Below are 24,733 nucleotides of genomic sequence, written 5' to 3'. Positions count from 1 at the left end.
ATTATTTAACTCGTGTGTCAGCCGCAAATTCGCATCAAACGCAAAACTAGGCGTGCAAATGAGGCGGAATTGTGTTTACCGTGCCGCGCCAAACGCCTCATCCGCACCGCGAGACCTCCGACCGGGAGTCTTCACATTGACTTAACATTGAAATCACTCGCTCTTCACGGCTCTACCGTGACTGGTGTAAACGCAGCATTAGAATAGCATCTTTCATTTCCCTAAATTTGGAATTGCTGTTTTGGAAATGCATGTTTTACCTGGCAGTTCATACTAGGCTTGCCGCGATAGTCGAAACGGTGATAACCGGTGCTTCAGCCTCTCACCGGTTATATCACTTGCCCACCGCGACACCGCCTTTCACCAGCGTTTTGATATTTTTGTGTAATTAAATCATTATTTTCGTTAGAGAGAGCAAACACTTACAACTGAATGTGTCTCCTGCCTGAATTCAGCGAAGCTGAAGGCGCGTCACGTTACAGAGCAGCGGGTGTCAGATTTCATTTATTCCTGTCAGAGTTTGTGAGGCGAGCTGACTGACCAGATGATGACAGAAGCCGCGTGCTTACTCGTTTTTGTTATAATATACATATATGATGTTAAATATAAGGAAGATCATTTTGTTGTTGTGTTTTTCATCAAGAAAAATATTAAACCCATCATTCAAGCAGCGCTTTTATGGATAAGTAGCCTGTTGCTCTGCTTGGGACTGGCGGGTTCTGTGAGAATTACCTGCCCACATTGACTCAAGCACTTAATTAAACCAGCTGTTGCACTCGCATTGCACGCAAATTCATACGCGATTTAACGCAGCTTACGCAAGCGCTGCATTTAAACAGTTGCGTAATTCAAAAGTGAAACTAAAATGTGCACGTCTGCATGCGCATTTATAAGCCCCTCCCACCCGGTGATACGCGCCAATTAACCGGTGGGAAAATAACGTCACCGCGGCAACCCTAGTTCATACTACTAAGTTTTGAAGCACTTTTTTAAATACTGTTTTTTCCACTGTATTGAATGGCTTTGTATTGTATCCCGTTACATCTTCAGTTAAGGAGCGCAATCAGATACTGTCTCATTTATACAGGCGCTGCAGCTCCCCCTTGTGTTTTTGGAGAGATGTGCAATCTTTGCGGTGATCTGAAATCATTGTTTAATCAAAGTCGTATTGTTTATTCATTTCTTTACTGTTCAGCTATTATAATAAAACACCATCTTTGAATTGCATTTTGGTTGTACGTAATTAATTTCACTTTACTTTTTTATTGATTGACAGCTCTAGTTATTTTTATTTCACATTCAATATTCTTATTTCATATATATTCATATATGCATATATTTCTGTGCGATATAATCTTACAGTACAACGGCAACAGGCTTCAATACTATTTTCTGGTCCACACGTCTCCTTTATTTGCCTACATTATACAGTTATTGGCGCTCTCCACTCTTCATCTCCACCTCTTCTTCCTCTGAGAATGGAGTGGTGAATTTATTGCAATTTGATTTGGACTGTAACACTGCAGATGGCTGTCTCTCCTCGTACTCCTCCATTGCTCTCCTCGCTTCACTCGCATGCTTATTTTCTTCTCTGCACTGTCTCTCTCTTTCTCTCTCTCTCTCTCTCTCTCTCTCTCTCTCTCTCTCTCTCTCTCTCTCTCTCTCTCTCTCTCATGCTCTCAAAATAAAAACAACTTTCAAGGGAGACAGAGAAATCGATCACGTTGACAAAAGATCCGCATGACTGCAGCCCTGGCGATGTGGTTCATCTTTCAGTCTTCCTCTTTATTCTCTTTGTGATAAACTCCTGATATCGGTCTGCAGTGTCATTATTTTCTGTATTCAGACCGTACGGCTTCCCTGGTGAGAATAATCAGGGTAGCTTTCAGAATCTGTCTGTACATGCATGCCTTGTATTTTTATACTTTATGTGTCATTTAAAACGCATTTAAAACATGCAATGTGGACAGTTCTTTTGAAATAAAACTGTTCGTCTGATACCTCGCATGTGTCACGTGGGGACCGCAATTACAACCCTCGCCTTCGTAGGTACAGCCAGAACTGTTGGAATTAAACCCGGACCATTAATCTCGCTACAGGACCTGAGGAATTACAGGGAAATGAGGCAGAGCTTTCAAGAGTCAAATAAGACGTGTTTCAGTACATTGGAATAGAGCCGGTTTAAATTTGAGTATCAGTCGGGCTGAATCACCCCCTCGTGTTCCATTGCCGCCTCATTTATAAGATGGAACCCATCGTCACGCTATCCTTGATGAGAGAGAAGAACAGAAGTCCTGGAATTAAGTAGGAAAGAACGAAATCCATATTTCAAAATGCAGCCGCTACTCTATATTCAGATCTTTATAGATTCAGCCTGGGATTCATAATAAAGTCGCATGTGTGGAACAGGCAGTTTTATCGGTTTCTAATGAGATTAGGAATAATAATAAGAGTATTTGGCTAAGGAGCTCTCGCTGGAGTTATAATAAACCTTAATGTTGGAACCGATGATGTCATTCGTGACATCTTCTTGCGAACTGTGAGTCCCTGGCTACAAGTACTGACGACATGCATGAGCATTTTAATCCAGATTGTAATGAAAGAGTTTTAATATAGCGAGTGTAATAGAAATACTGATTGCAATATAGGCATAGCAGTTGACCTGGCAAAGACTCTTGCTGTGTCTTTTCACCGAAAACTACAGGGCTCTGATGTGACAATGTGTTTGTTTGCTGTGAACATGAATCAACACTCATTCAAATGCATGAGAGGTTTTTTACACAACTGCGAGATTATAAACACATTTATGGTAAGGTATTAGTGATGTATTGAAAAACACTCGTATCGTTTCAACATGAACATAATACATTTACGCATTTAGAAGACGCTTTTATCCAAAATGACATTACAAGGTATACATTTTTATGAATATGTGTTCACTGCGTTCAAACCCATGATCTTTTGTGTTGCTAACACAATGCTCTACCATTGAACTATACAGAATACGGTTGCATTTACACACATTTAAAGGAGTGACAAACGCATTCTCTTCGGGACTCACAACCGTATTTGTGAAGAAGCTGTGCTGTGTGAACAGATCCGGACTGGACAACCAGTGGTGTCTGTCATTGAGTGCATGAAGATAACAGCAACCACGTTCAGATGTGCTTCGTACGGCAAAGTTATGCACAGTCAATCTTCCGACAACAGCCGCGCTGTAATGCAATATTTCATAAGCATTTATAGATGCCACAGTGCAACGTCAACTCTCTTGTGTAAACAGACTGCATCCATCCAAGTGTTGCATTTTGTATTTTGAACAACGTGCAGATTTGTACAGCATCCAGATTTTGTGCAACGTGCGGATCAGTCACACTTTGTTGATGTACAACGTTAAGTTGTAAACCTTTATGGGGCCCTAAGCAGAATTTTATTTGGAGGCCCCTTGGTGCCCCCAATACAATGAACTATTGTCAATGCTTGATTATTTACACATTATTAATCTAACATACCCATTATCAATGTTAGTAATTGTAGCTGTGTTTTGAATGTAAAAATGTCTTAAAAAAACAAAAACACAAAATTTGACCAATCGTTAATATTTATGTCGCATGGGAGTAAAATATAAGTTTGACTTTGGTTGCTCATTCATACAGACAGTATTCCATCTGTGGCTGTAATCTACTTTATGAACAGGACATTGCGGTTGTCACTCCCAAAATTGTGCCAAATTTTTTGCCTTAGATTTTAACAATTGTAACCAAAGTGTAATTCTAGCACCTTTAGTAGTAGTGGGGTCCCTGTATGCCAATGTTCATAACCTTGTTTTCTATACAAATTTTGTAAATGTTTGTTTCATCTTACCACAATACAATCGTGAATCGTCTTCTTTCTCCATCTCTGGTCTGCTCGAATGGTTCATCTCAGCATTTGCATTTGTCCATCATTGAGACAGAACCTCCATTATTCCTGACAGAGCTTTGAAAAGATGCTTTATACTTGAATAAAATGTGACAGAATGCCCTGAGAAGCGGAAGACGACGTGTTGGGTTATCACCTTGATGTTAACATAAGAAACTATCATTTAGACAGTCAGAAGACTGACAGAGGTAGGCGTCTGTCACATTTAAAGAGGAATGAATGATCCGATTGACACTTCTGGAAGCAATACTTTAGGGTCATTTGTAGAAAGGTGTCAGGTTTTGGTTGAATAAAGAGGTAAAGAAAGGTTTATAGCTTTAAACCTTGATCTTAAAGGATGTGACTAATCTTCTAAATGTGCATTTCCCAAAGCATCTTATATGGGCTGCCTTAGCAATAAGTTACAAACCGTTACACTGAACATTTTCAGCCACTCTCTTTTCACAATAAATCCTCCGGAATGGTTCCTTACTTTTTTCTTTTTGGTGCATTGCTCATCCGTTAGCATGCTGGCAGAAAGATGATTCATCATTGTGAATAGTATCTGTGTGTCTATGGGAGTATTGGACAGAAGACAATGACGCTAAACAGCAGCCCTGGTCTCTATATAACAGGGCAATGGCTTGCATAGTGAGTTATTGAGAGTGATCACTCCAACACAATATGTAATCAGAGAGCTTTCGTATAGACAAACTCACATTTGAATTAAAAGCAGACCACTTTGTAGTTAGTCACTTTGTAAAGCTTTGAATACTTTGAATCCTTCTTCCTGGCCCCCAGTTTGAGTTGCCAGCTCACAGCAAAGGTAACGTGAGTGACTCATTGGGGTTGTCACAAATGAAATCTTAATGGCAGGTGCATGACGGTAAGTTGCAGCATTAAATATAAATTTCAACAGCTTCACAGCAGTGGGACAATGGATAGTGGTGATTATGTTTTCAGTATATTGTAATCAGGGTTTCAAATGAACTTTATAACTCGCCAGCTAATATGGCTGCTAATTTTTTAAGTTACCTGCCATTCAGAACTTCTACTAGCCAAAAAATAACCAGATAAAATATGTCACATATTTATTTGTAAACATTTATTAAACACTGTATTATTATTTATTATCAAATCTGAATTGCATATTATTCTAACTAAATTACGTCACCCTGCCATCTCCTCCATTCTTCTTTAATCCATGTCCGTTTCACCAAACCAGTTTTTAGATGATGAACAATGAACATCAAATAAAGCATCAAATAAATTCCATTAGTTATATATTAATATACTAAATAGATTTTCTGTTCAATCTTAACGCTGTACTAGCACTGTCTTTTTTACTGGGTTAAATAAAACTATGCTATGTTGTTGTTAACCCTCTGGGGTCTAAGGGGTTTTTAGGGCCCTTGGGAAGTTTTGACATGCACTGACATTTGTGCTTTTTTCAGTTGCTTAAAAACATATTAATGGCAAAAGTCTCATAACACTGTGTTCATCACAAACTGGGCTACAATATCATATAATCAACATGTATGTACATGTTTGTATTTTTGAGAGAAAAATGTTTATGCGTGGTTTTTGAAAAAGCAAAATTTTTAAGTCACTGATATAACTCCACAAAACTCATTCTAAACATGTTTTCCCAAGACTTTCCAAACTGGATCTAGTAGTCTAGAGTTTTTTCTTCAAAATGATGTGAAAATCATATGGCCTACTCAATCACATAAAGCAAGATATTGATTTACAATTTCTAAGACACTTTTGCTTGGGAAAGGCTGTATGCATGGAGGCGGGAAAGCTCCTGAATAATCAGTGATTGACAGCTGAGAGACAAAAGAGTTGAATAATGAGCCACTAATGAGCCTTGTGTGGATGTTCAACAGGAATGTAACTTTCTCTGTAGTAAAACCATGATAAGGTTTACTTTTCAATATAATGTAAATACACACACACACACACACACACACACACACATTATATATATTTATTTATATTTCTATTGAAATATTTTCTATTAATTTCACAAGTATAAGTTACCTTTTAAAAACCATAGTAGCTTAATCCTGGTAAAGATACTGTTTGGCCATCTTAACATGAACACACTTCAACCCAGGGTTAGTGTTTGGTTGGCCAGCGAGAGGTTTACTTTTGTGCAGTAAAAAGCTCAAAAGAACAACTGCCTATCGTTGTCTGGACTCTTATTTGTGTATTTGTAATCATTATAGTAGAAACACAACAAGGGACACGCGTGGTAAACGTATCAATGTTTGTTTACAACCGCCGCCATTACCTCACGTGTTGATCATGAAAGCAGTGAATGTGTGCACACGCGAGTGATCCTGTGTTTAATAAACTTGCTGTGCGGAGATATGCGCTTAGACGCAACTAAATAAGGATTGTACTGTTTGGAATCGCGCTTTATTTAAGAATACCAAAAAGCGCGTCGAGTTTCCTGACTCGCGTGTTTGTGTATGTGTGTTCCAATCGCGTGAACTGTTTGACGGAAGAACAAAGAAAACACTCGCGTCTGGAGATACTGACACACATACGCAAGGAAATAAGGATTTATGTCATGTTTGGTGCAATCGGATGGAACAACAAGGAATGGATAGACTGGATTGTGGATTGCATATCCATTGACTGCAGGAGGCACGAGTCATGCATATGGATGTTTCTGCTCATTCACTTCAATGGCGCGGGGGTGTGGCGATCCGATCTCATTACAGATAATGAGGTAACTGGCGAAATACGGTACTTCTCCTCCTTCTCATACAGTTTACACCGAATGACAATATCTGTTTTCAATTTCACTTATATCATTTAAAAGGAGACATTCCAAGCATTATGTAGACATTTATCTTTTGTTTCTACACCAAGTATTCGTTAAGTTACAGTTTATTTTTCTGACGCGTTTCTGAAAGGACTTCACTGAGGGAGAGAGAACAGAACGTGCATCATGTTTATTTTCTTAATTTTGCGAAAAGCACAACATTCTGTTTTTATTGGGAGTGGACAGAAAAAAACTAGACACTTTAACGTTTGAAATGATGTATAAATCATATCTGTATGTCAAAAATCAGCAGAGTAATTTAAGTCTCTTTGCGGAGTGATTGAAAAATAAAGAGTTTGCGGCGCCCGCGCCACCATCGACCCCAGAGTGTTAAAGGAAAACAACATAGTTTTTCAAAATTTTACTATGTTATTACCTCAACTTATACGAATTAATACATACCTATCTTTTTTCAATGCGTGCACTTAATCTTGGTGCAGCACGTCGTGAATGTGTTAGCATTTAGCCTAGCCCCATTCATTCCTTAGGATCCAAACAGGGATGAATTTAGATGCCACCAAACACTTCCATGTTTTCCCTATTTAAAGACTATTTTACATGAGTAAGTGTGGTGGCACAAAAGAAAACTTTTTTTAGGCAGATAAAAATGAGATTGATATTGTATGGCGGAATAGCAGTTAGGTTGCAGCACTTCAACCTCAATATTACTGCGCCAAAGGTCAAAGTGCTGCAAACTAAGTGCTCTTCTGCCATACAATATAGTTTTCATTTTTTATCCGCTTAAAAAATCCCCACGTTTTATTTTGTGCTACCTTACTTCTTCATGTAACTACTCATGTTTTTAAACAGGGATTTTATTTTCTTAAATCTAAATTCATCCCTGTTTGGATCCTAAGGAATGAATGAGGCTAGGCTAAATGCTAACACATTCATGACAGGCTATACAAAGATTAAGTGCATGCATTGAAAAAGATAGGTATGTATTAATTTGTCTAAACTGAGGTAAGAACATAGTAAAATATTAAAAACCAGTGGTGTTTTCCTTTAACTCAACCATGAGATGAAACAACCCAGCGCTGTGTTGAAATAACCTTTGTTCTGTCCCATGTTTACAAAGTAAAATGTTTTACCTTAATTTTGTGTTGATAGACTCTAAAAATGCTGGGTTGTTTTCAAATGATGGTTGGGTAAAATATGGACAAGCCCAACCACTGCTTTCAACCCATGGTTGGTTGAAATTTGGATATTTTTAAGGTTAATTTTATGGAGTGAATTTTGTGCCATATTTAAACTCAATCTGCTTTGCAAAGGGAAACTCGACTTGCAAACAAACAAAAAATCTTGGTCACATTTGTGAGAAAATCATGGTCATATTTTTGTGCAAAACACAATACATATTTGTAACACCTTTGCATTTTCTCTGAAATTGCCTTTTGTATTTGCAAAGCGTTTTCTGCTTGTTTGCGAGTCGAGTTTCCCTTTGCAAAGCAGATTGAGTTTGTTTGCAACATGCTGGATTTGTTTGTTTAAATATGGCACAAAATTCACTCCATATAATGTAAACCAACTGTTTGGCTTGTCCATATTTGACCCAACCATGGTTTGAAAACAATCCAGCATTTTTAGGGCATAGTCCTCGGGATTAACTCAAACACCTCTTATCCACCACTGCATTTGTTTACACAAATGACATATCAATGCTTGATGACTGCAAAAAAAAGATTAACATACAACATTTTAATGCACACACCTGAATAAAAAATACTGAATACTACAATGACACTTTTCACAATGAATAAACTCCAGATGCAACCTCAGTCTTTTTTATTAATCGCAGCGCCTGAAATCTGACCATCTGAAATTTTTACGAGTGTTTCGGCAATCGAAGCTCCAATTTGGATGCTCAAGTTAGCCTGTAGGTAAGAGCACATAGCTATACGCTCATCAGACTGAACCTGTTGATCGTCTCATCAGCCATCTCACAAAGCTCTTGACTCTTATCGCCTGGATGAATGCCTCAGGTCCTCATAGGAGGAGCTGACAGTGAGAAGCCAATAAGAAGTCGTAAATGGTAGAGTGCAATACTATAAAATAAAAAAGCCATTCCTGATGGCAAAAAATAAAACAGGGCCATCAAGGCGCTTGAGTAGCGGTCCAGAGAGGCCCGTAGAAAAGAAATACACTTTTTGGGCTTCAGCTGTGCATCTCAATGAGCTCCAAAAGGTCTTTTGTGTTGTTTTTATTCCCTCTCTCTATTTATCTTTTCATACATTGCTGGTCACACATGTGAATAACTAAACATAACGCGAAATTAATAATTCATTTAGAATTTTAACATTGCCTCTTTCATTATGCCAAAGCACAAAATGAAAAACAAAACAGCAATGCAGAGAAAAGCTAATGAAGGATTCAGGCTTTGATGCGAAAAGAATTGTATTTTGAGCATTCCCTGAACATAATGACATCCCTGTAGCTGGTTGAGCATGCCACTAGGGTCATGGGTTCGAAACCCAGGGAATGCACATTTAACTGATTTAAATGTATACATCAAATGCATTTTAAAGGGGCAGAAACACTACGCTTTTCGTTCTATTGCATTCAAACGGATGCAAATGTGTCAGACCGGAAATTATATTTTGCATTTTGCTGCATACCAATGTTCAAGTCTGATCAACTTTGACCTGCGAATTCATATCACGTGAAACCATGTGACCAATAGAAAACTGGTACGCCACAGTGTGACCTCTCTCTAATACAAAGCACACGTATTTGCAGTAATGTCCGAAAAATATTTGCATACTCTTAAGTCACTTTGGAAAAGGCGCTGATACAAATTCACCCAGACACTGAATAAGGCAGGCGTTGATACATTTATTTCTAACATGGCATTTCTGTAACAAACCGTTTCTAACCCGCTAGCCAGGTTCCACTTTTCACCCTGTACTTGCCAACAAGTGTAAGGGAACTTTTTAAAAATAGATTTTTGTCATTTCCACTCTATTCAGATGTCTCAGTGAAGCCCAAGAGACCTAACAGGGGCACACAACCTCATTTATACAATTTAATAACATAAAGAGTGTTCATTAAACAGGAAGCTGGGAATCCAGGGGTTGGCAAAGTGACATATCCTCCTGGGTGGCCCATGGGAGGAATTTTAAAAAGACTTTTAAATGTACAAGGGATCTTACCTCTTTCCCTCTGGGATATTTGAACAGATGTGTCATTGGGATGGCTCGAGCAGTGAACGACGGGAGAATATGATTCATCTGAAACAGGAAAAGGAAAAGGAGGATATTCTAGGTGTGTGTTCATGGCACAACCACGACTGCTGAATTATTGAGCAGAAAAACTCTCTTTGATCCATGCAATGTAGCCCACATACCAATCTCTTACCTGTCAGCCTCCCAGAAAGCCATTCATTTTTCAAATGTTTGCAAGGAGGATGCTGCGCTATGTTATTTTTCCGAACGAAAAGACATTTCCAGTCCCCTTTGTGCTCTAAATTGATATGTATCCGACATGTTCTTTTCAAAATACAAAGGAATATTTCATTGACTTTAGCGGTAAGATCAAAAGCTTGTGAACTTTGATTTCGGCCTTTTGTCTAAAAGAACCTTAACAAAAAAGCTACCAGGAGTAAGCTTCATTACCAAATCAATATACGGATTCATGCAATAATGTCGTGAGCAATGTATCTCTTAGGTTATTCTAGCTGCTGCCTTAATAGAAAGAGAACTTTACCAAAGCAAAGCAAACGACGTTCCGAAATTGCGCTGAAAGGTCATATGTGGGAGTTTAATGTGTCTGAGGGAAATGAAGAGAAAACCATCACGCTCCGACTGCAGAATATGTTATGCAAAAAAGGACTCTAGCAGGCTCACCAGTCATTTCACTTTCACGCATGGTTGCCAGACCCCCGGCTCTCGAAATGGGTAGGCGGGGTACGGGTTTATATCCCGTGACTCAGACGCGTCAGGGTTTACATTTGGTTGCTTCAGCACAAAATCCCCTCACATCAAATGTCTCGCGCACCGCAAAGCCCAGTGACACGCGGAAATGTGGTCATAATTATGAATCTGGTGATATTTCGTGAAGTGCTCCCTTGCTCGAAAGTGGAGATTGTTATGTGGGTGCATAAACTCTCATCTCTGCTGAAAGATAGCTTCACTTTGCTTTCATTTCTCAGACGTGCGTATAAAAATTTGTAAGGCTCGGTATGAAAGTGTAGAGTGGAATGTGTAAACAAGCAAGAATACAAGAATAAAGGGCCATCAAAATATTTGGACTCCCAGTTTGTGAATGCCTTTGTTTTACAAAATATCAAGCCAAGTGGCATTTTTGCAAAGAAATGTCACATTTTAAGCAAGAGATTTCACAATAGAAAATCTCTTTTGTGTTTGAAATTATACGTTTTTGAATAAATACGTTTTAATATTAATTAACATTTTCATATTTGATGTTAAAGGAATATTCAATTTTCTTAAAAGAAAAATCCAGATAATTTACTCACCACCATGTCATCCAAAATGTTGATGTCTTTCTTTGTTCAGTCGAGGAGAAATTATGTTTTTTGAGGAAAACATTGCAGGATTTTTCTCATTTTAATGGACTTTAATAGACACCAACAATTAACACTTAAATCAACACGTAACAGTTTTTTTCAACGGAGTTTCAAAGAAATATAAACGATCCCAAACTAGGCATAAGGGTCTTATCTTGCAAAACGATTGTCATTTTTGACAATAAAAATAACAAATATACACTTTTAAAGCACAACTTCTCATCTAGATCCGGTCTAGCGCGACCTAACGTAAATGCACTTGGATTAAAGCATCGTCTAAATGCCTAAATATAAATGTAAATCTTCATACATCAATTAAAAATGACTTTGAGATCACTACTCTTAAGTCAACTCATGGCTATCCAAATAGCTTTTAGGGTCAGCACATCAATGTATTTTCTTAACGATCCTTAAACAGGTTAACTACTTATATTGGTTGTTTACAATACTCATATGTTTTATTCCTCCAGTTATGGCAACCATTTTTATTCAAATGTGTGATTCACCCATATGAGCAAGAGATTAAAGAGGAGATAAACTGTGTTGTGGTGGTTTTATAGGACAAGCGTTTTGTTACACAAACAGGCTAAACATGGCACAACAAAATGTGTTATTAAAAAGTTGATGAGAAGAGCCATTGTGAAAAACATCCTCTGTCAAACCAGAAGCATCAGGCAGATTGATATCCAGATGTTTAATGTCCCACGGTTCTGCAACATGTTTTTGCTTCAATGCAAGAGACAGAGAAACAGAAGAGGGAAATGTGCATCTCATTCAGCCGTGCCATGGTTAATGATGCCAGATAGAAAGACAGCAGACAGAAAATAGATGGATGGGGGAAGATGAAAGAATTGTTTATGCATCTGTTCTTTACATCGGTTTAGACGGGGAAAAAATCACATGTATAAATTCCATTCACAGCTATATACAATTAAAAGTTGTATGGAAATGTTGATGCCCATTTCTTTACACTCTAAATGCAGAGTTACTTCAATACATTTAAAAATTAATGGTTTAAATTAATATCTACTGGGTTGTTTCAAATTCTGGGGGGCTTCAAATATTCTTATAAAGAATAAAAGGCCTTAAAAAGTTTGAGATCCATTGCTGTCGATTACCTCAGAGTACTTGAACTAAAGGCAAATACTGTCATTTTGATTTCAAGGTGTTTACAAAGTGGCGCTGTGCAATTTTTCTTACCTCCAAAATGGCTCACTTGTAGCTGCGTTTGCACAAAAAACAGATATTCTAACATTGTAAAAAATATACACATCCACTTTAATAAATGAATCAGTGCTTTCGTCCTTTATCTATCTATGATTTCTTTATTCTGAGACCTTTTGAGATAAGCTTGTGTGGCAGGCGAGGCAATTGTCAGGCATCTGACAAAGAGTGCTAAAGAAGTGTTATCATTGTGATCAATGGCCCTGTTCACTTGCCATCCAATTGTCAGGCATCAAACCCTGATGCCGAATAAAATGGACTTTTTGTGAAGCAACACTGCCAGTGCCTTGACTTTGATTAATAAACAAGCATTTGATGCCAACATAATAATGTACGTCTTTTAATTTCCTGATGCCACCGAAGTCTAAAGATTGAAATCTTGTTTATTATATTAAAAAGTAAACTGTGCACAGCACATAAAATATGTGAAATTGTGCAAACGTTACAGAATACAAAGGAAGCATTGGTGGGCTCGAGAAAGAGTTAATTACTGTAAATGCAGAAATTGATTTCATGGGTGTGAAACAAGACTGTGTGTATTGATTTTTGACATTTTGCGAAATTGCTGTATGTTTGAGTTTCTGTTCAATTTCATAAAGATCTTAACATGCATTATGTCTTGCCATGTGCGTATATATTGACACTAGGAATGGCTTCAAAGCTCATGTCTTTGATTATCTATAAAACTCCCCATGTTGTGCCTTCCTGCAGATTCGATCGGACCAGGACAAAGAGATTGAGATCCGCTACAGTATAACAGGAGCGGGAGCAGACCAGCCTCCGGGTGACGTCTACATCATCGACCCCGTGACGGGAAAAATGTCCGTCACCAAACCTCTGGACAGAGAGGAAAGAGCATCCTATCATGTAAGTGCTGCTCTCTCTGGAGAAAACCTGGGAGCTTTACAGTGATGACATAGAAGGACCATTTTTGGTTCCCCAAAGAACCATTCAGTCAAAGGTTTTTTGAAAAGAAGCATTTATTTCGTAGCTTGTGAAAAGAACCTTATTCTAAGACAAAGAGCCTTCTGGTTCTGCAGATGTTAAAGGTTCTTTATGGAACCATACAGCCAGAAAAGGTTCTTCTATGGCATCATTTAGCAACCCCCATGTAGGGTGTACCCCTTCACGGCCCCCCCAAAGATAATTTGTAACCAAAAAAATCTTGGTTGTAAGGTATGATTATAAATTAGTGTAGGGGAGAGCGGGTCACAACCTAACGCTTTTATGGTTTTGGCTCAATCATTAAAAAAATATTTGAGGTTGATTAATTATATTTTTACACAAGCAACACACACATCTCTGCTACAAATGAACATTTGAACTTTGTTTCTATTGCTTACTATTCTTGAACCTCATTCACACAGACCTCTTGTCCCAGAAAATACCCGTAAAATTGCCAGACAAGCGTCTGTGTGAACAAAAACTCGTTCCGTTAATCTTCTGGGATCGTTGCCGGAAAGAGGACCTAGTAAGATACGCGGGTAACCCTCTCTGTGAACAAGAATGCCATAAAGGGCGTGTCGAAGTGAGGACGCGCGCGTCATCATCACAACACAAGTTATGGTTCAGCTCCTTACAACGAGAGATAACATGTATATAAACATTCACCACGAGAAATGTTGCAAACTAGATTGAAGCAGTTATCAAGAAATGATATATGAGACGCATAAACAATGACGCACGTGCCGTAGTGAGGACGCGCGTGTCATGGCAACATGAAGTTGGTTCAACTCTTTAAAATGAGGGATTTACAACATTCACTACGAGAAATGTCAGCATACTAGACTGAAGCGGATATCAGGTAAGTTAGCTCGTTACTTACTGCGTTGAAACGGAGATCATTCAGCAGCATAAAAGAATATCGCGTCACGTGCTCATTTGAGCTATAATAAACGAAAATACCCGCATGTCATCCCAACGAGATATATTGTTCAGCTCCTCAAAATGCGGGTTTTAAATGCATATAAACAATCACGATGAGAAATGTCTGAAAACTGTATCAAAGCAGAAATCAGGGAGCTTGTCAAATATACACTCTGAAGCTGAGATCATTCACCAGAATAGAACTGTGCATTCACGCGCTCCTTTGTAGTTTTATCATAAACAAAAATGCACGCGAGTTGTTTCTGGAGAGAGGAATAATAAATACTTTGCAAACTTCAGATGCTGCGTAGAAGAGAGGGCGGGACTTTCAACAGGTCACGTGTCTTTCCGGGACCATCAGATGCAGTGTAAACTTGGCAGTGTGAATGAATAAAATATCAAGCGGTCCCGTAAAATTCCAGGATGCCTGTCCCGTGTATCTTACGGCATATCTGTGTGAAAAGGGCTTTGGACAACTACACCAAACATGACAGAAGTGCAAACGTTACAACTTACCCCATAGGTGGGGATTAATTGTAACAGGCAGGGGGTTAGTTGTAACACTTGCTAACAATTTGGTTTGAAGGCAAATATCTCAATACTATTTTGTCTAAATACTTGAAGTGGATATTGTTTATATATCTGCCTATAATAGACAGGTATTTACACTTTTCATCCCTCATCTTATCATAGTTCAATTATAAATGGATACAAATGTCTAAATATGTGAGAAAATATGTGTGATTTTTTTTTATATATGACCCAGTCTGTAAAAACCATACTTAAGTCTCAAAATCAAATTCTGAGATAATGAGCATCAAAGTCTGATTTTAGCCATTCATTTCATTATGATTTCAATCTTTGACATAACCTTATTCAATCAATATTAAAGATATGAACAAAAATAATTTTGACACACGATTTTTGATAAGGCACATTTATTTTGTTGGCAGCCAGCAATCATTCGTGTGTAGCCTATTTAAAACAACGGCAATAATTACGCTAATGTTAGCTGTTTTCATGTCGTAAGTGCTGTGGGGTTAGTTGTAACACAGTGTTACAATTAACCCCGCTGGGTGAAAATATTTTCACGCTTACCAAAAAAGTTGCAAAGAGCTGCAGACATATTTCAAAACGATGCTATGTTTTAGTCATCAAGAGACTGATTAATATGACATAGCATTGGATTTGGTATCTTACACACCCAACTCAGAAACCGTAAAAACATATGCTAAAAAATGTACTTACATGCTACCAAAACACTCTTTCATCAATAACTCTATGGAAAAAAATTATACCTTTCCATAAATTGGCAGCGTGAAAACAATACGGACAAAAACTAATCGCTCAACCCTGTGCAACAATGTAAGCGGTCCGTGTTACAACTAATCCTGCGCTAGTTTTACCCCTATTTTATAAAATGTCATAAAACTGGGCCCCCTGGCAGCATCTTGCACCGCCCCCAAGGGGGGCCCACCCCCTAGTTTGAGAACCACTGATTGAGCACCTTTGTTTTTAAGGGGCGGTTTCCTGGACAGGGATTAGACTAGTCCTAGACTAAAATAAATGTAAGAGCTGTCCAAACTGAAAACAACTTGCATGACATATCTTAAAATACATCAGTGCCCTTTGTTTTACCTCAAAATGCACACAAGTAATGTTTTTAGTTAGGCATGTTTGTTAAAACTAGTTATATTTCCTAATTAATCTAAGGCCTAGTTCTGGTTTAAGATAATCCCTGTCTGGAAAACCGCTGCTAAGAGTACAGACTGTAAATCTAAAACTGTTCTGTTTTCTACAATTCCCAGCAACTTCTGAATAGTTATAACCTATATTTTATCTAGCTGTATAGTATAACTTTTAATCAGCACTTAAACAAAACCCAACAAAGTCAAAGATCCGACTTGATTGCAAGTCTGATTGGTTTTGGAAAGTTTCAGCCATCAAAACAAGCGCGGTTGCCTTGTCAGCGATTTTCCAAGAAAAATCCCCATAGTTAAGTAAATGCCTCCGCTGCTTGTTAAGCAAAGTTTGCAGAAACCATAAAACTCGTTTTTTTCTTTGAGCAATTAAGGCCATTCAAACTGCTTTCAATGCATTTAAAACGAATCGTTTCGGACCTGCCGGCTGCCGTCACTTGTTAAAGACGCTCCTTTATTTTGTTCTGTTTATGAAGCTCTTTTCGTTATGAGTAATGTGCAGAAGAAAAATCCAGTGACAAAGAAAAGAATCGCTTTGACGCATCGGTTTTTTCTTCAGTTAGTCAAACTGTCAATTAGACGAAGGTTCTGTGGCAATCCGCATATGAGAAAGAGAGAACGTGGTGTTGAATTGTCACGAGTGATGAGTGTGCAGCTCCCAATGCTTTTACTCAGCTGGGGAATCGAATCAAACAGCGACCCTGCCCCTCTCATGTTTCTGCCTGTCACCCCAGCCCTGTCACAGGCAGACTGCCAGCAACCTCTCCGGCTTTTCCCTCGACTGTCATTCACTCACGTACTCCTAACACAACACATTGCTTTTGAATCCCATGGTTGTTCCTTACAATTATAACTGCCTCTTTATCTCCGCCGTTTTGCTGGAAGTGCTGGCACGCCCTTGGTGTATATTTAGATTGGCTGTAAATCGAGGTCTTCTCTGTTTGTGGCTCCTACCTTTGACTTATGCCACTCTCTCTCTCTCTCTCTTATTTTATTCTCACTTTCTTTTCTCTTAACTCTGCGGTCCATTGAGCAGTAGATGATGTGGCACTTCACGTCTACCTATCAGTCTAAATTACAGCTAAGCCTGTCTTATCCTCACCAGGAGTGTGTGTGCGACCGGCTGCATATATCTGAATAAGTCAGCAGCATCCACTATGGTTAAGTTAGCATTTGTGTGTGTGTGTGTGTGTGTGTGTGTGTGTGTGTGTGTGTGTGTGTGTGTGTGTGTGTGTGTGTGTGTGTATTTGTGTGATTTTGTATTTATTTGCAGTCAGATGGAGCTTGTGCCTGCAGTAAGTGAGTCAGACCAGTAGGCATATGAGCCCTGTTAAGGTTAAATGGCCCCTCGGGTAGCTCACAGGGTCCTCCATTACTCAGCCTGGTATGATTATCTGTATGACTGAGACACCCAAATCTGCTTCCAATTTGCACCTTTAGGTTTTCGATTTTATCGTATTTTAAGATGCATACTCATGGCTTTAAAAGCTAAATGTTTGAGGTGAATGATTTAACCAAGTAAAATATGTGGAAACATTGCAATCGAATAAAGCCATGAACTTATTTAAGGGAGAGTAACCCCAGCACCCAGAGATTTCAAATGTGGTGTCTCCAAATCAGACCTGGACCCAATCTGCAGAGTTTTCTCATTATCTGATGCCACTGTCACTTTAGACTTTTATTCTTATACATGTAAGACAGCAGGCTCATGTGAAAAAAATTGTTGAACTTGGCCTATCATATCCAGTTGCTGCCCACATCGGGTCTCGGTATAACTTCTAAATGCTTAAAGTCTAATGTGATTGTGGCATAAAGAATTTTCCGGTATTGATTTAAAGGTACAGTATGGGTTTTTAGAGGCATCTAATGAGAGTGAAAATTGCAACCAACCTCAATTTTAAAACGCAATGTGAAGCTACGGAAGCTGCCACTGGACAAACACGTCGCTGTCTGTGTAGAACAGTTTGTCCGTTTACGACTATGGTAGAAACATAACGGCGACTTCTGTGTAAGGGGACCGCGTTGTATGTAGATAAAAACGGATTATTCAAGGGAACAAAAACAAAAAAGTTCATTATGTAAGGACATTATACACCACTAATAATATATTTATGTATATTTTATTGCATTTTTGTCAAGAGATCCTTCTAAAAGTCCCACATTGCATCTTTGGGCCCTGTTTACGCGAGAACGCTTGAGGGTGAAAACTTAAAAATATCTTTTATCGGATATGCCTTTCGTTTACACGGCAACGGCATTTTTGGGGCTTAAAAACACCCTACAGTCGCGTTCCCGTCTAAAGGGTAAAAATGCAAAAGTCTGCTCAAGGTGGCTCTCGTCATGTACCTGTTTACATCACAGGCATGTGCCAGTTCAGGAAAATAACAACAAACATGTCGGATTATTTCCATACATCGACCTTCAAGTTGCCATAGCAGCTCCGATAAATATACAAGAGTCTTTCCAGCAGTTGTACAAAATATTCACAGCTACCCTGCTGAAAAATCCAGCATCAAACCATGGACCAGCATGGGAATTATGCTGGTCTATGCTGGTTTAGCTGGTGGTCACCAGCATACCAGCACCAAAACACAACATATGCTGTGTCTTGCTGGTATGATGCTGGTGCTAATGCTGGTTTAGCTGGTGCTAATGCTGGTGCTGATGTTGGTTTGGTGCTGGTTTAGCTGGTGTTCACTAGCAAACCAACACCAAAACACAACATATGCTGGTCTTGCTGGTATGCTGTTTTTTTCAGCAGGGTAGTATGATCAGAGAAGGTGCATTAATTAACTCTATCAAATTGTTGATGCGCCAAAAAAAAAACGAAATAATAATTTTTCAATTTAGTTGAATGCAAATTAATAATTTTACGTACAAATCCTGTCATGTTATCTTCTTATACTGTATGGGAGCCAGCATGGCAAAGCTCCAAAACATCAACATCCATCATTAAAGTAATCCATATGACATGTAAGGGATAATGTAGAGGCAGCCGGTAGTTATTGGGAAATAAGCCCCGACAGTGTGATCAGGACCCGACGCGAAGCGGAGGGTCTTGTATCACACTGAAGGGGTTTATTTCCCAATAACTACCGGCTGCCTCTACATTATCCCGCTTATTACACGGCTACTTGCCACATAAGAAAAAAAACTGGACATGAATATGAATTTGAAACATTTTATTGGCATATTTGTTTTAAATTAACATTTTTATCCTTCCGCGAAACTTTGCACAGATGCATAAAATGATCGTAATACCTTATTAAGATCCTCTGCTTCATACTTGTCTGTCTCCATTTTTTTCTCTTTTAGCCAGTCTTTGAGAAGTTTTAATGCCCATTCTGTATTTTTTTGTGTGTTGGCTTCGTAGCTGTCATGCTCTATTTTGTCAAGTTCAGTCTCAGTAAGCTCTCTGTGTCTTGTCGTGGTTGTCGAGTGTTTGTCACAAGATGGCGCCAAACAGACAGTAATCTTTATTGATCTTTATTGGCGCGGAGCGATTTTACTCGTGCAAGTAGTCCGGCTATGCGTTATTATTTTGGAGCGGTTATTATTTGAAAAGAACGAACCTGCAAATGTCTCAACTGACCAATCAGAATCAAGCATTCCAGAGAGCCGTGTAATAAGTCTTCTTAAAGTGACACTTTGTAGTTTTTTAACCTTCATAATATATTTTCAAGACCCTTGTGATGGTACATGGACTTAAAATAGATTGAATGCCATGTCCACCATAGCCTGACAGGGTCTGTATCGCTTTTACTCGTACTTTTAAACTTGGGGTTTCGGGTAGGAACCCGAGCACAAAAGAACTACAAAAATCTGCTTTACGGCATACGTCACTTCCTCCACTTCCTCAAATTCGGAAGTGAGAGCACAACTATCTATTTTCCTGATGTTTTTGTCATGGCCGAAACAGCAACTAAGAAAAGGAAACCCAAGGTTTTGTCGGAGGAGACCAGAAAGAGAAAACGAGAGAGTGACAGAATAAAAAGAAGGATGATGGTTAATTATATTGGGCCAGTGTTCGCTTGCTTGCATGAACTAAAGAAGGAGGAGGGTTTTTCTGACTGATGCCCACTTGTCTGGCGCCCGAACACACTTTTTTTTTACGTGAATTTTACTGGAGGCTACTTGGAGAGTGTAGAGAGAGACTTATATCACATGACATTGTGGCGCTGTGGTGGCGTCATGGACCTACGACACAGGCAATCCGGGTTTGATTCCCCTTTAAGACGATTTTTAAAATATTAAAACTTTAACCTAGCGACCACCGTTATAACTGGCTTGTAAACGTGAGCTACGCAATCTTTTTGCGTTTGAAAAAATAAAACCCATGAAATTATATTATATGACACATAACATGCTGGAAGACACACTTTGTGACCTAAAGAGTTGTCTTCTTTTTTTTTTTGTGACAGTTCTGCGGCACTTGTGGCCTCTAGGGGCGCTAGACGTGAAAAATACATGTCTAGCACCCCATAGTGGCCAAAAAGTTCCATGGTGTACCTTTAAGCAAAATCAGTAAGTTTTTTTAAGAGAAAACGATTCATATGAGCTTATATTTAGTGATCAAAAAGTTGGTATCCATGGAAACCTACTCTACAGTACAGATCAGCACAGTGCGTTCAAATAGGCGGCACGTCGATGACGTCCTATCTTGGGTCTTGCATGTCTTGTGATGAAATACACATATGACAGCCACTCACAAAACATGCAACCATAGTATAATAAAATATTATTAACGCAAAATATTTTCAGTCCTAAACCTAGACTGAAACCTCAGATGTCTACATGATAGGCAAATATAGCATTCACTGTACTAACATGGTCTAGTGCTCATGTGCTGCAGGCATGGTTCTTAGCCTCTAGCTCTTTGTGTAGTCTGTACTGTAGTTGTCTCTCATTTGTGGCTTTCCTGTAGTTTCTCTTCACTCTCTCCGTGTATGTCCTAGCGCCGGAGTGTGTTGCAGAATTTAAGAGCCGATGGCTTTGACACAGTGGAAAGAAGAGAAAATAAACAAAGCGATGAAGCACTACCGGAGGATTTCGTTTCTTTACCGATCTCTCTCTGTCACTCCTTGTCTTCCTAGAGTTTTCGTTCTGTCAGCTAGCATGTTAATAATGCCATTAAGCCACACATTGGCAGTCCGCACGCTCTCGTGGGTCGACAGATCAAAGATGCAGTGTCTTGGGCACTAACAACAGACAATCTCACACATATATCGCACAAGCACACACACAGACTTCCCAGCCGCCTCACCAACCCATACAGAATGCTAAGCACAGCAGCTGAGAAAACAGATTTTCCTGTTGAGTCTTTATTTATTTGTTCGCTTGACAGATATGTTTGCCATGCACAACAAAAACCTGTCGTCTAGGGGAATATTAGATGAAAGCTCACATGTGTCTTGTGTGTGTCTAAAATTGTCGATCAATGAAAATTAATCACATTATTATATTTATTTGTTTTGCTTGATAGTTATGGGGTGTACACACACACCAAACGTGAATTCAATGAGTAGATTACATACAAATCAATGCAAAGACGCAAAAATAGACGCAAAAAAGTTGAAAAAAATTAACTTTAGCGAAAAATGTGCCTGACCCAACGTTAAATCGAACAAGTAATATTAAAGAGAAACACAATGTCGATACACGCTTCGCATTTTGTGTACACCCCATTTTGCCACGAAATCCTGCCACAAAAACCTGTCGTCAACTGTGTGTCTTGTTTGTGTCTAAAACTGTCATTAAATTAAATTAAAATCAATAAAAAAATGTAATTAAATGAATTACATGATATGCGAATGAAATTTATTGCACATATCAGCCATAAATGCTGATTAAAATAAGATAATTTATAGACATTAGCATCTCTCTCTCTCTCTCTCTCTCTCTCTCTCTCTCTCTCTCTCTCTCTCTCTCTCTCACTCTCTCTCTCTCTCTCTCTCTCTCTCTCTCTCTCTCTCTCTCTCTCCAACACTATATTTTTTTCTAGCCACCATACAATCATAAAAATAAAGGTGCAACAAAAGCAATGCCATAGAAGACCAGTCTAATAGGCTGTTTACACTTGGTATTAAGATGTGTTTTCATCGAAGAGGTTATCACAAGTGGACGAGAGAAACACATTACGTTTACACCTGGTATTTAAATCCGTCTCTTTTGTCCACTTTCGAACGCTTCTGTCCTGAATACTGTGAGGGGGTGGTCTGTGAGACGGTGGGCGAGTCTCTCTGCTGTCATTCAAACCCGAGCGGGAGTAATTACGTATGTGTTTATATGGACGCAAACTAATATTATGTCGGAGTCCGCTGCTTGTTTAGTAAGTATAAATGCTGCACAGTGTTTTGTACGTTTTTATGTTGGAGCTTTCTCTGAATTTTCAGCGCAATTGATGAAATAGGACACGCTTTCACACGCTTGCAAAACGAAACTACGGAGATCAGCCGCTTTAGTTTTATCAATGAAAGGCTAAAAATAGCGCTGTTCACCGTATGTTCACGCCAGAAGTCATAAAAAGACGTAAAACTTGTGTTTAATACCTCAGATTATAAAAATGGGCGGAGAGAAGGCGGTCACGTGTGGCTGTTCGAACACATTCAACCACATATGCGTTCAGCAGCTCCAAAGCGATCCGATCGAAAGTGGTTTCGACTACCTCTGGATGTGGTTGAAAGTGGACAAGCTCAAAACGTTATGAACACAGTTTACACCTGGCATTAACGTCGTCCACTTGTGATCCGATCGACAAAAACGCATGTTAATGCCAAGTGTAAACAGCCTCTAAGGTTTCAGTAGAAAAATAACCTAAATTAGATTTTAATCTTTTGTGAAACAAAGAGGTTTATTTCACATGTTCAAGGTTCTTCTGTGGCATTGTGTAGTCTCCTCGGGAAGTCTTTTCAGAATAATAACTCAAGGAATTTAGATAGGAACAAGACAGCGCCGTCCCGCTGGATCCCATATATAACACGCATGAAATATGAATGCATTTTCCATTCAGTGTCTCCCTTAAGCACGTGCCAGCTCTTATTGCCTCTACGAGTGTCTTAAAGATGATTTAATATCCACAGAAGCTACTTTAGCAGATATGATAAGTGAATTTCTGTACAATGTGGATTTATTTATTAAAGAATAATATGTTATTGGTTTTGTATGTTATGGTAATGAGATTTGTGTTATTGTCTCACCCACAGCTTAGAGCCCACGCAGTGGATATTAACGGGAACCAAATGGAGCCTCCTATTGATCTGTTCATTTATGTGATTGACATGAACGACAACAGACCTGAGTTCAAGAACCAGGTGTACAATGGATCGGTCGCAGAGGGGTCCAAACCTGGTATGTATTTTTATACATTTTATTTTTTAATGACGTGTATATATTCATTTCATATGTCATCATGAAAGATAATGCAAATGAGTTGGTTATGCTAATGATCATGGTGTGAGTGCCTTGAGTGGCTATTCTGGGTGTATCCCACCTGTTATCTGAAATGCTGGGATAGGCTCCAGCATCTCCAGGTTTAGAGAATGAATGGTTGGATAATATTCATGTCACAGTTACATAATGATGTTGACAGTATTTACAGATATTTTTTACATAGAAATCATTTAAAGGGATAGTTCACCCAAAAATGAACATTCTGTCATCATTTACTCACTCTTATGTTGTTAAAAACCCACATAAATTTCTTTGTTCTGATGAACACAGAGGAAGATATGTTGAAGAATGTTTGTAACCAAACCATTCACATCCATAGTAGGAAAAAAGAATACTAAAGAAGTCCACGAATGGTTTGGTACGAAACATTTCTCAAAATATCTTCCTTTGTGTTTATCAGAACAAAGAAATTTATACAGGTTTGTAACAACATTAGGGTGAGTAAATGATGACTGAATTTTCCTTTTTGGGTGAACTATCCCTTTAAGCCGAGAATGTGTGACCCGTGTTGGCAAAATGAGTCGGAATGCATATACGGTCTAATTTTTTGCTGCAGGGAAAATAAAGTATAAATGTTGATTTTGTTTAAAATTTAGGTTTTCATAATAATAAGTACATACATAAGTCCTCATCTTGCGATCCCAATGCGCTAAATAGTCATTAAACATCTAAAATTATCTTTATTTGTACATTTTCTGAGAGGTGTATCGTCCTAAATGCTTAACCGATTCAAAAACAGGTGTCCATCCCTCATACGCATGACATTTTGTTTTCGGTTTTAAAACATGCAGGAATAAGAAAAAATTCGCTTGCTTGATGTTAAAAAAGTTATTAAGAGCTAAGACATGAGTCTGCTGACTGACAGATCAACGTGTGAGGGTGCGACCCTGATATTCACATATTCACAGAATTACAGTTTTTTAAATATCTGTTTTGACAAGATTTCATACAGATATAATCTGTTATGTCTTAAGTTAAAGGAATAGTCTACTCATTTTCAATATTAAAATATGTTATTACCTTAACTAAGAAGAGTTGATACATCCCTCTATCATCTGTGTGCGTGCACATAAGTGCTGGGGCGCGCTGCAACACTTCGATAGCATTTAGCTTAGCCCCATTCATTCAATGGTACCACTCAGAGATAAAGTTAGAAGTGACCAAACACATCAACGTTTTTCCTATTTAAGACGAGTAGTTATACGAGCAAGTTTGGTGGTACAAAATAAAACGTAG

The 24,733-nt window shown here is 38.6% G+C and overlaps 1 protein-coding gene across 1 annotated transcript in view; it reads left to right on the top strand.

Annotated features, from left to right (window-relative positions):
• The window catches only part of cdh4 (cadherin 4, type 1, R-cadherin (retinal)), a 298,802-nt gene that overhangs the window by 205,371 nt on the left and 68,698 nt on the right, over positions 1–24,733 (top strand). Inside the window, exons 6-7 of the mRNA XM_065241440.2 lie at positions 13,194–13,349; positions 23,251–23,395. Of these exons, the coding sequence (XP_065097512.1) occupies positions 13,194–13,349; positions 23,251–23,395 (301 nt within the window). The remainder of the gene's footprint in view (positions 1–13,193; positions 13,350–23,250; positions 23,396–24,733) is intronic.

Source organism: Paramisgurnus dabryanus, chromosome 14, assembly GCF_030506205.2.
Source record: "Paramisgurnus dabryanus chromosome 14, PD_genome_1.1, whole genome shotgun sequence".
Taxonomy (NCBI): Eukaryota; Metazoa; Chordata; class Actinopteri; order Cypriniformes; family Cobitidae; genus Paramisgurnus; species Paramisgurnus dabryanus.
This window is presented reverse-complemented; position numbering and strand designations above follow the sequence as displayed.